Consider the following 12,460-nt stretch of genomic DNA (forward strand, 5'->3'; position numbering starts at 1 on the left):
GGAGTGGGTGCGTGTTTATGTCCTTAGGACTACTCTTCCCTTCTGACTTGTTATGAACAGCGTAGACTTTGTATTACATCCCTCCATTGCTCTGTTATCTGCCTGTGCTGAACTGTGTGGTCCTTTCACACGCTAGGGAATTTGTCTTGCTGTTAGTTAAAAAGCAGCTAGTGTAAGATTGCTATGAGCTATAAATAGCGCTGCCCCTAAGAGCCTTAAGAGTAATGCCTGTAAAATATCAGGTGGGTGCTGAGTTACACGTTAACCAGGGCAGAGCAGTGAAACTCAGCGCACTGCACTCAGAATGGAGCGGCTCTTGAATCCATGAAGCTATAAACAGCTCCAGTGGCAATATATCGCTTCTGAGAAGTATTGCGCTTGAGTTGAACAAAATGGCTAATGCTTCCTCGCGCCACGTGTCGGTGCTGCAGGCAGGATATGTCACACTGTGCACTGGCCGGGCAGAGGGAAGGGGGCGGGCGGTGGAAATGGCACAGAACATCTTAAAGCCTCACTCGTTGGGGTCGAGAGGTGCTTGCAAACCTCGTATTTGCACGCAGCGTGCAATAAGGCTAGTACAGGTCACTGCAGAAAAGCCTGACTGATGTTCACTGCAGGCTTCTTCCAGAGCAAGGAGAGGATGTTGCTCCTATGTGAGAAGGCTCTGAAAACACTGTGCCTGTGAGGAGAGGCCCCTGGGCCTGACTACAAGGTAGCCGGACCTCCTGGTGGACGCAGCAGAGCTGGGCAGCTGCCATCCCGTCAGCGCTGTGGCCGTCATGCTGGGTTCTGCAGGGGAGTTGGATTGTAAGGCAGAAAGCAGTTTCTTCCCGGGCTTTTGGGATGAGTCATGGGCCTTTGTATTTGAAAAAGGTTGAGTTTTTTTGTTTTGGGTTTTTTTAGTTTTTTTAGACTGCTTTAAACTTGTTCCTGCTGTCATAGGAACATAGCCGGCCATGGTCAAATGTTCAACAGATAGTTGCTTCAGGAGCTGGAGCTATTCACGCGGCGGCGTAAAGGGTCCCAACTTGGAATGCTGCTACTGTCAGATATCTTCTTATTTCAAGGTGTTCAGCCCATACACTGATCTCCCATGAGCAGGATGTGTGTGCCACGTAACGTGGGTATGCGCTGGCCAGCAGCACTGTCTGCAGTGAACACTCTTCTACTGATGTGTACCAAATAACGTATTTAGGACACCTTACTAGCAAGCGATTTTCAGCACATGTTTCGCCTTGTGTCTCTCAGAGCCCCACCCGCATGCTCCTGATGACTCAAAAACGGCTTACAAAATGGCAGGAGTGTGCCCACCAAACGGCTCCCTGTGGGCTGCAGATGGGTAATTCCTGGGAACAGACCAGGGCAATCAGCGGAAAGGCAAAGACAGGGGAGGCCCCTACAGCTGTTCCTCCTGTTGGTGCCCTGACAACACTACCTCCTCTTTCTCTCTTCCCCCTACACTTAGAATTTGAAAATTGCTGACTCAAGCTTCTAGATGAACTTTAAACCCAACAACTGAACCATAGTCCTATAGCTAAGACGTACTGGGATTTCACTGGCCTGTAGTCCTCATTTTACCCTAGACTTTCTGTGTGGCTACTGACAGATCGCCTAAGACAAGATACTTGTGGTGAATACATAAATTACAGTCCAGAAATTGATGCCATGCAAAAACAGTATTTACTGCTTCTAAATTAGGCAATGAGGGAGCCAAATATTTGGCTTGTTATTTTTTCCTCCTTCTCTGGAGTTTATGAAATGACAGAGCTAAGACTTACTAGGGCAAAAAAGGGAGATAGATAATAGGGGACAGAGCCAGGGTGAGATTTTTCAGGCCAAGCTGCTGCACCTTCTTAGAAACTTCATCTAGTCTTAAAGCGGCCTGGCCTGGCAGAAGCTAAAAGGGAAACAAGGGATTAAGGCCATGGCCGCCTCCTTTTTTTAGCTTTCACACCTACAGTATGGTGCCATTTCCCTGAGCTATCACTCCTGTAGTTCTCAGGCCTAGGCAAGGAACAAGGTGAAAGTTTTGTGTTTTGGAGACACCTCTGGCTCCTTATAACTCTGTCCTTCTTCTCTTGTGAAGCTGGGTTAATGCCAAATTGGCATAAAATGCCATGTTTTTTCACTGCAATGGAGGCAGGATTTACTGTGTGCATATACCATAAAAAGATGCCTTTTGAACTGTTCACTGAACCCCAAACTAGAAAAGGAGCTACTGTTTCATCTTCCGAGTTGTTCTTGCAGTAGTTGAAAGATACATTCACAGAAAATCCTGCTCATTGCAAATTTTACTTCTCAACCTGGTTGCAGACCCACCATCCCCCATCATTCCTCCTTTAACTTGTTTGTGGTCTACTCTGTCTTCCTGTTGGTAAGTCTTCGGCCTGGGTTGCAGCTAGGGGTGAAATAAGAACCCACGCATTCTGGCTGTGTCTTTCCTATGCAGGTTGGAAGCAGCCGAAATGTATTCATAAGTGTAAAGAGTGCCATCTGCTGGCGTCCTGCGGAATCCCCAAGCCCAGCCCAGCCATGACTACCTCCTAATTACGTTGCAGCTAAGCATCTTCTTTATATATGTATATTTATTCGTTTATGTTTGTATATATATTTTTATATATGCAATTATATATATGTATGAGAGAGTGTGTGTGTGTGTGTGTATACACACACACACACACACACACACAGAAATGCAAGTCTTTACAGTCTTTATTATATGGAAAATTATTTAAGCTTAGAGATGTCAAAACAGCTATAATAATAACCTAGATGCAGGTAATAACACAAGTATTCTAGTGAAAAATTCATGAATGCTTGCTACCATGCAAAAAAATAAAAATAAAAAAAGGCTGATTTAGCAGCAACTATTTCACGTCTGTTATTAGTGCATCAGGCAGCAGCACTCATATGATGATAAGGTGACTTGAGGAGGTCATCTAGTCCAACCTTTTAGTAGCCATTCAAATTAAGACTGTGCCCTGGGATAGCTGATGATACATGGATACCTGCTTCAAAGACGACCATCTCCAGCCCAGTAGAGACAAAGCAAACAGCTGTGGTGACAAATTTGTTGAAATTCTGCAGCAAACATAGTCTATGGTCTTCTGTCCTCACTGTGAATTGCTCCCACCTACTTAGAAGAATGTCTACCTCAGTTTCTCTCAGAAACTCATCATTTACTCTTTCTTCCTGTTATCTTATGGTGCACACATGGAGGATGTATAGGGTTGCTCTGTGTGTATGGAAATATGCAACAACAGACCCACATGGCTTGAGAAGAATGCATAAAGAAGAAAAATCTTTGCAAGAAATTTACTCTACAGCGCATCTTTGCTGTTGCAGCAAGAGAAGCCTGAAGTTCAAATAGCTGCTTAGCATTTCTGGAATCATTCACCAGCTATTCAGTTACCACTAAACCCGCTCTAGCCTTCAGTTTTGTAAAATACGTTGCTACCTGGTGTCACTTATTGCTAACACTACTGGTGGAGCAGCATGTAGCGTGGCGCTGTAAGCACATTTAGTTCTTCGCTTGAAAACCTAGGCAGGAGGCCTGAGTAACTGATTTCTGTGCAGTTCAACCACCCCTACCAGCCCTAATCAAGAAACATACATCCGCTTAGACACAAACAGCCTGCTCATCAGCTTGCTCACAGGAATTAGGCTTGCCCCTATTGTCCAAATGCACTTTCCATATGATCTAGATATCCTAACTGGAAGCAAATACGGGTTGAGAGAAGGTAAAGTTATAGGGGACTGACACATTCTCACTTTTAAACATGTTATTTCTATTACATAGCTTCCTCTGAGATTAAAAAAATTAGATAATCTGGAGAAAAATTCTATTTTCAACTCCTTCATCAAAACTCATTAAGTATTATGAAAACTTCCTAGATAATATTTCCATAAAAAGGAAAAGTATTTAATCTTCAGGATTTCTTGCCTGAGGAACAAGTTTAATGCAGCTTTAGAGCATCCTCTTTATTAATAATGCAGTAGTTGAGCAATCCCTATTTAGACACATTTAACTTCTAGAAACAAAGTTATTTGAATTGTTCTGAGCAACTCCAATACACCAACGCAGAATGAGATTGCTTCTGCCTTTAGTTTGCAGAACTGTTTGTTGGCAGATAGCATACTTCTGTTTGAGCTCTTTCATACTTAATTTGTCTCAAATGCCAAGCACGTGCAATTGTTCATCAAATTTCTGGTCAGTCAACTTATTTTGCAGTACAGTGAAACATGGGTTGTTCAAGATTTGTTACTCTTCTAGCTTGTGTTACTAGGCAGCATCCAAGTTCACTCAGGACAAAGAAAAATCTAATACAAAAAGCAAAATTTCTCATCTGTGACTCAAAGCTATTAGCATATTTTAAAAGCATACTTGGTACTCATCGCTATAATGGTGGGCAGGACATTACATTCAAGAACAAAACCTTACAAAGACAGCATTCACAGCAACATACCACAAAAAGGCCATGACCTGACAAGCCCCTGCAGTACGTAGGTATTATACAGCCGACCCCCCAGCTCTTTCAGTTACCTGCATCTCTGTGCAAGAGAGAACTTGGTATCACAATACTTTATTGGAAAAGGTCACATGGGCAGGTGAGATGTTTTCCACAGCTGGTCCAGAATTGCTTAATCTCTTTGAAAAAATACTTATTTTGGAGGTAGGTACTAAGACATTCATACATTTGAGAGAGGGCTTTCCTACAGCTTAAGGGTTTTTTTTTCCCCCCTTGATAGGCTATACTGACCAGTGAATTCCACAGATCTACTCCCATATTTGCTTTCTATTTATTTGATGTAAAGTAAACACAATTAAAAATATTAGAAAAAATATGAAAATGCATTTGACATACCATAATCCTCCTTTCTCCTTTACTATTATTAGTTTCCTTGTTTAGGTCTTTCTCATTGCAGCTGGTAAGAACAATAGCAAGGCAAAGACCACTCAAAACTGTTTCATGGTATGAGAGACCATTACAGTCGGGTTCTTGTCTTAAAATGATATAATAGTACAGATACTTTTGAGTAATGCTGTCCTTCTAAATGTCACAATTCACTAAATAAACTGTTAAAATACTGCAGTTTTAAGAGGAAAGTATGGAAAATTAACATGTCAAATCAAGTTTTAAAATTTGGATTTGTAAAATCATTTCACTTACGTTGGCCTTCTGCAGAAAATAATGGTGCTAAACATAAGATGGAGAAGACAGAGGTCAACATAGTCTCTATTTACCAATGACTACTTTTTAAAGGGGAAATTTAAGAGGGAAAAAAACGTTGCTACAGAAAAGATCTATTAAAACAGACTGCTGTTGGATATACAAATAAGCCCACTTATGAGTAACACAAAATGGCCAAAACTGGCACATAAAAACCAGGCTTAAAGAAAATTTAAAATTCATCATCAATTTATTTAGAATATGCAAGAACATTCCAATTCACATTAAACATCTGTAGTGTCAGTATTTAGAAAAATACACCATAAAAGTTGCATCTAAGTTATTCTTCGGTTAAGATCTCAAGTCCAAAGTTAGGCATCATTTATCAAATTCCATTGCATCCAGTTTACTTCCAATCTCAAAAGTGCACCGCCGATAACTTTATACAAAGGCAAAAATATGTGCACCCATGGCTAATATAGCCATTTAGCATTGCAACAACAATATCATACGAAATAGTGTGGGTTTTTTTTTCCTCCTTTTATCAAAAATATATTTATAACCAGTTTTACAAGTAAGGAAACAATCGAGTTGTCTGCTTAACCAGTTAAATACTTTCAGTGCAGCAAGAGAACTGTAAATATTTTAGAGTTTACGTAGAATACCTGGCTGCTCAGCATTCATAGTATCTTACAGCATAATGATTTTAGTATTTAACACCAGTCTGGCTGGCGTATGAAAGCAGCAAAACAAAAATCAGCAGCGGAGGTCAATCTAACGCCATTTCAGACTGTAAAGCACTGGAAATTTAAACTGGAAACTGAAAAATAATGAAGGTTTTTAGTGACAGGGCCAGGAACAGTCTTTCCTAGTTTTGCTACCAACATTCTTCAAAACTTTTACTCACTAACGTCTGTCCGTGGAGATCAGTTACTCATGTACATAATACTTTTATCCTGAAAACCACTCAACTTTCAATGCAGGCAGAGTTTGTACAAAACATCAGAAAAAGAGGACAGAGACCCTAGCTAGATGCTAATTAATTGACCACCGAGAGAGACACAGAAGACTGAAGTTCATTAGTTTCCATTTGACCACTCCAAACTTTTAAACCCTTTTGAAAACAAGCTCCTCAAAATGATTTCTTTTTAAATTGAGTCTTTAAGCACAGAGCCTTCTCCTTGTCCACCCAAGTATCTTGTGCTTGATTTCTCAGAATCTTCATCTGCTTTCTGGACTTTCTTTTCATGCTCCTATCCATCTATTAAACCTAAATGGACATTTGGCTATGTTTTTGATGTCTACGTCTTCCCCATCTTTGCGTGAGAATCTCAAAAATGTGTTTTCCTCACATTTCTCTTTTCAAAAAGGTCACAGATGAAAATGACCTCCTGAGAGTGTAGCTGTGGCTTATGTAAAATATTTGCTATTCTAAAAGGATTCACTATTTAATTACATTGTTGTAAACAGAAAAAAAATCTTCTATTATAGCTGGTTACATTTAAGAACAGCAAAAATACGTTAAAAAACATACAGGGTTTTTAAGAAAGAACAAAGATAAGTTAGCATGATTTAAAATGTCTTAATTTTAAAAACTGCCTTGTGAATATGCAGTTCAGCAAGTATTCACCTTCTCCGGCAACACCTGGGTTCTGCAGAAAAATGTTAGCACAAACATCCACCTAGTGAAACATGAGCATTAGGCTCTTTGGAATACAAGGAGCAACTAGATTCCCAGCCAGTTCCCATGTATAACTTCACAAAATTCAATTTGCCATTATTGTTCTGAACGTTGACAGTAATTTACATTCCAGTTTGGGACAGACATATGGGGAAAAAAATATGCAACTGAACAAACCCTGAGCAAAGTAGTTCAAGCAACAGTTTCAGCCCTGGGTTATTTTCTTGAGACTGCTTTCCAAAAGTATCTATGCAAGACAAGAGTCTAGGTGTTCATTTATTTTAGACTCCAAAACCTCTGCCTGGCACACAGGACAACTGACTTTTTTATCCTGCCTTACAGCAGGGCTGGAACTTGCAGAGGAAACTGTAGATTCAGCTTCGGTTTTCACAGTTGTATGTATTCTTAAAGTGCCATCAGTGCTCTCTTTTTTTATAAAATAGTTTTCAAAGGCAGTTTTGTCTTCCATTTTTGGCCATTGCTGCAGCGTACCAGTACATTCTAAGCTTCTTCTTTTACTGGATACAACCTGAGCTGCCGTAGTTTGCTCAAAACAAGTCTGTTTAGGTGTCCTGTCAGGGCATGGCAAAACCCTCTTCCCTTTTGTAGGACCTTGGTTTGATTTCTCTTCTGTAACACGAGCAATTTTAACAGGTGATCCATTAACAGTCTTGTAAGCTTTTGTGTTAGCAACAGAGAGCACAGGAAACTCACGCTTGGAAGTAAAGTTAATTTTCTCTCTGGCATCATCAGTATAAAGTGGAAAGAAGATGCCATTACGAGGTGATGTTTCAAATTTTATCTCATTTTTAGGGATCGGTATTGTGCTTCCTCCTGCTGAACGATGCCGAGAACTGGATGCTTCATTGTTTTTAACACTGCTGCTGGAAATAACACTTTTCTCCGAGAGTTCACTGTCTCCTCCTCCAAGCAGATATCCCTTTCCACTAAAAGGGATCAAATTTTGTGCATCACCCACGTGCATCTTGCCTGCAAAATAAGAAAAGTTAGTAACTTTTTCATACATAAACCATGGGCTCAGTATTTTGTGCTTTCTCTGAAAGATCTGCTGTTTGAAAACAGCGTAGCAAAATAAACCCTTTGCAAACAGTTAAGCCAAAAAGAAGCCTAGAAAAACACAAATAAAAAGGGGTCACGTTCTTTGTTATATTATAGTAATATCTAATACAAGGCTCATGCAGTGGTTGATCAATATTTGTTCAAGGAAATTTTGGACAAGAACAGCTTGGAAAAGAAGAACTATGTCGAATACCTTTGTCAGTTGACTTGGAATTTGACAGTTTTGCTGGCTGGGTTTTCTCTTTGGCTTTCTTGGAAAAGTTTTCTGGTTCCTTCACTTTTGTAAATGTACCTCCACATGTCTCTTGATGCTCCACCCACCAAAAGTCTCGTGCAGAGGGTGCTCTGTTCATCGAACGTTTCACATATCCAAAATAAGGTTTTCTGTATTGACAGGGGCCGTTGCATCGCCACCAATGCTGGCGATATAAATCCACTTCATCATGAAAATTATGATAAATCTAAGTTAAAAAAGAAAAAAGCCAGTAATTCAGAAAATGTATAATTTTATAAGTCAGGAGATTAATCACTAGCTCCACATTTCTTTAAAATGTAATAGTGCTCCATTCCTTTGTAATACAAGCTAAAGTCCTCCTGCATGCCAGGAAGGAAAAAAATTGTCCGTCTGGTGATAAACTGACACACTACAAAAAGCCCTTCTCAAAGTGTCATCTTCCTCCCAAAATAAACATAATTTATTATAGTAACAAACCTGAAGTCTGATAAATGGTCTGTAATGTGAGAAGCACTTGCATTGTTCCAAAGCTTATCCCCCTCCTGGACAATTGTTTTTTCTACCACTACTGTGAGAAATAGCTTCTCCATCTCTCCACCATCCTGTTTTTAATCTCTTCATGACTTTCACGTTATGTGCTATTTAGAATGCACTGTAGACAATATAAGGATTTTGAAAATCAAACTGAAAGAGCAGTATAACAGCATAACAAAATAAATTCTCACTTCATCATCTTAATTGATCGTCAGAGACATGAATTTTAAATGCCATGTTCAATCACCCATTAGCTCCTATTGAGACAAATCTTAACTGAAACAGATTATTCTGAACTTCTGTACTTCAAGTTTAAAACAAACTTGAAAGGAAAATACTTTCAGAAGGTGTATATGATAATTACATGAGTCTAACAACCCTCCACATCTTCCTCAACACGTTCCCTTCACCATCACCAACAAAATAACTACTGAACTGGCAAGCAGTCCAATGTAAATTTGTATTGGTGTCTACTAAGAAATACAGGTGTATTAATCATACCACATTTGGACTATTCAAACACATGGTACTAAAACAGGGAAAAAGTTGTATTACACAACATTAAGTGGATTGTGCTTACCGTGACATTGGCTCCAGTTAAGCGATTAATGCGACGCATGTGTTTGCGGAACTCTGGCCCATGAGATTCACGATCTTTGTCATTATTAGTAACAAACAGCAGGGCATGGATCATTTCATGTAACAGTGTCTGAAACAAGGCTAATCATCAGCTATTTACGGAAAGGCATTGCATACAATTTCTAAATTAAGCTGCAAGCACTTTTTAATTTATGCTACTCTACATTAATCTTGGTACTCTTTGCGTGGTACCTTACTCTCACGCGTACACTTGTTCAATCTCGGTTATAAAAACATAACGCTTATTCTACCTGCCAAATCAAATCAGCTATTTCCACACAACCTAAACATGCTAAAGAATGTTATTTTAACATTTGATTCTCCAAAGAGGTAGAAATAATCCCCAAACTCAACGTCAGATCTTCAAGAAGATCACCCCCTCCTCACCACCAAACAAAAGAGACTTTTGAGAAGAACGCAGAAACTCTGCAGCACTTCCATTCACTAAGCAAATCCAAATGTTGAGGCAACTCATATAAGCAGATCTGGCAGAGGCACGAAAAGCAATGCAAAGGTATGTTCACAGTCATAACCCATAGCCCTATTTTCTGTTAATGGCCTTTTAACCTAAAAGGCGAAACTAAAGCATTTTCTCAAACTTTCTGGGTGTATTTGTGGTTTTGATATCGTAGGATAGCTTTGGAGCTAAAAAGAAGTCTTTTCCCCCTTTATAAAGTGAGTAAAATAAACAAGTGACTGTAGACTCCCATTCAAGAGTTTTCCATTTAGAAACATACAACTGAGAATACTATAGAATTGCCCATAAAAGCAACACAAACATAGCAATAAAGCCACCGCTATTTTGTAATCTATAAGTCACTGCTCATAAGAACGCCATAATAAAATGTAAAATGTGTGTGCAGGGAAGGGGTTAATACATTTTATGTACAGATTAATGAACAATCTTCAAATACCTCAACAAGATCCTTCCTTGGTCTTAACTTCAGAAGTGGCTCACTTAGACGAATGGAACACATTCCACCTTTTCCTTCATAGCTACATACTCCTGCACAGCTGAAAGAGATGCAGAAACAAAATATAAGTTACTTGATTCTGTAATATATGAAGAAAATTGAAAATCAAGAGTTAAAATGCTTGCCTCTTCCAATACATGCTAAATAATTTAGAATATGAAAGACTGTTAGAAGCTACTCGAAGAACTCAAGTTCATTAACCAACAAAAAACAAGCAAATTCTTCAGAATAAGCTGTTTGCGCTACTAGAAGCTCAACTGTAATTTATTAGATGTCTTACAATCACTTAATTCAAAGCTAACAATCCTGAAAAATCACAGTAGAATGCTCCAAGCTCATTTGTTCATGAGGTAAATTAGCGTTCTCATTCAGACTCCAGATGGAGTGAAAAACATAAAACAGAGGCTGCTCTTTCACAGCAGCCAACACTGACCTAGCTGCTGGTTGCTGCAGTTCAACCCTCAGCTGCACACTCTCCCCTGCACAGCTGCACAGTTCTGCCTCTTACTGGACTTTTACATGGTCACTTCAGCACAGTAATACAGCAGAAAACATTTTGCTGTTGTTGCATTAGTTTTCTGTAAGCACAATATACTCAAATATTTCCAAATGTGCAAAGAGCACTGCAATCAGCAAAGGACAAGGAGGGGGAGGGACTCCAACATCCTGCAACTGTATTAGCTGATCTGCTGCAGAACTGCAACCTGCTTTTATCTTTTTTTTTTTTTAAGTCTACTCTAAATCTTGTTAACATGCTCTTATGCATTTATTCACATTTGCCTTTCTACTATGCTGTAAAACTATAAAAGAAATTCAAAATAGCAACAAAAAAACTCACCAATATAAATATGTTTAAGTAAGTTTTCAAATACACAATTTAAGACCAATTTATTTATTCCACTATAACAGTTTTGTCTGCACACTGAGAAAGCCATTTATGGTTGCCCAAGCTTACAAATGAAGGACAAAATAGATACCAACTGTGACAGATCCACATCCTGGGCAGAGGTACAACCTATGTTAGAAAAAACAGGAAACTCCAATACCTAGAATTTAAGCTGTGGAACTGGTAAGTGTAGTCTACTAAGACATAGTTAGTAACAGCATATAGTGACAAGCGACAGGTCGGTTTTCCTCCTTTCCCCAAAAGTCTAAGACTGTATCGTGAGATGAATTATTGTTTGCTTGATCAGTCACAACCTTTTCCAAAGGCTCAGACACAGCAATTAAGAACTGCTTGGACTGTTCACGAAAAGCATCGCAGCTCACTCATGACAGCCTAAGTCTCTGCCAGTGGGAAAACTGACGCTAGTGAAAGCGCTTCACCATGGCTGCTCTAGGGGCTCAGGAAGGACCGGCTTCCCGGCCCCGCCGCTTCGCGCCCTTTTCTGGGCGCCCCCCGAGTACTTCGGCTCCCCGCACAAGCGAGGGCTCTGCCTCGTTGCTGGCCGCTTTCCGTCAGGGCCGGGAGCGAGGAGGGGCAGGGCGCACTCACACGGACGCGACCGAGAGCCTGCGCTCTCCTCCCCACACAGGGCCACCCTCAAAACCAACAGGCAGACGAAACAGCCCCACCCCTACAACCGCCTCCCCCAGCCGTTACCGTACAGGGTCATACGCGGGCTCCACGACACCTCCACCGCCGTCAGGCGCCCCCAGAAGAGCGCCTCGTTGAACTGCACGAAGAGGCCGTGCACGTCGGGGCTGGGGTCCAGCAGCTCCCAGGCCTCGTCCACCACCGAGAGCGGGCGAAGCAGCGAGGAGTCTAACGAGGCCTCAGGGCACGCAGCGGCGGCCGCCGCCGCCTCCTTGTCCTCCGCTTCCCACAGCTCCTGGAGCTGCAGCGCCAGCACGAAGTCATCCTCCTCCTCCATCCTGAACGGCACCGACGCCAGCGTCACCGCCCGAGCTGCTCAACCGCCGCCCAACCGCCGCCGCCGCCGCAGCCCAGGAGGCACCCAGCCACTGCGCACGCACACACCAAAAGAGCTCCAGCCCCGACGCACACTCCTTGCGCCACAAACGACGCGCCGCCGCCGCCGCCGCCGCCGCCCCGCTCCGACTACGCATGCGCTCGCCCTAACGGCGCGCCCACTAGCGCTGCTGCTCCCGGCTGCGCGCATGCGCACAAGCCGGGCCCGGCGCG

General features: G+C 41.4%; 1 protein-coding gene across 1 annotated transcript; it reads right to left on the reverse strand.

Moving 5' to 3' along the window:
* Positions 1–5,402: 5,402 nt before the first annotated feature.
* SPRTN (SprT-like N-terminal domain) lies at positions 5,403–12,454 on the reverse strand. The gene is made up of 5 exons (XM_068939034.1): positions 11,923–12,454; positions 10,255–10,354; positions 9,282–9,410; positions 8,126–8,393; positions 5,403–7,842 (listed from the first exon to the last, which is right to left on the reverse strand). Exons 1-5 carry the CDS (start codon positions 12,186–12,188, stop codon positions 7,100–7,102), a joined length of 1,506 nt encoding a protein of 501 aa, XP_068795135.1. The 5' UTR covers positions 12,189–12,454; the 3' UTR covers positions 5,403–7,099.
* Positions 12,455–12,460: the final 6 nt, after the last annotated feature.

The sequence above is a fragment of the Struthio camelus genome, chromosome 3, assembly GCF_040807025.1.
Source record: "Struthio camelus isolate bStrCam1 chromosome 3, bStrCam1.hap1, whole genome shotgun sequence".
Taxonomy (NCBI): domain Eukaryota; kingdom Metazoa; phylum Chordata; class Aves; order Struthioniformes; family Struthionidae; genus Struthio; species Struthio camelus.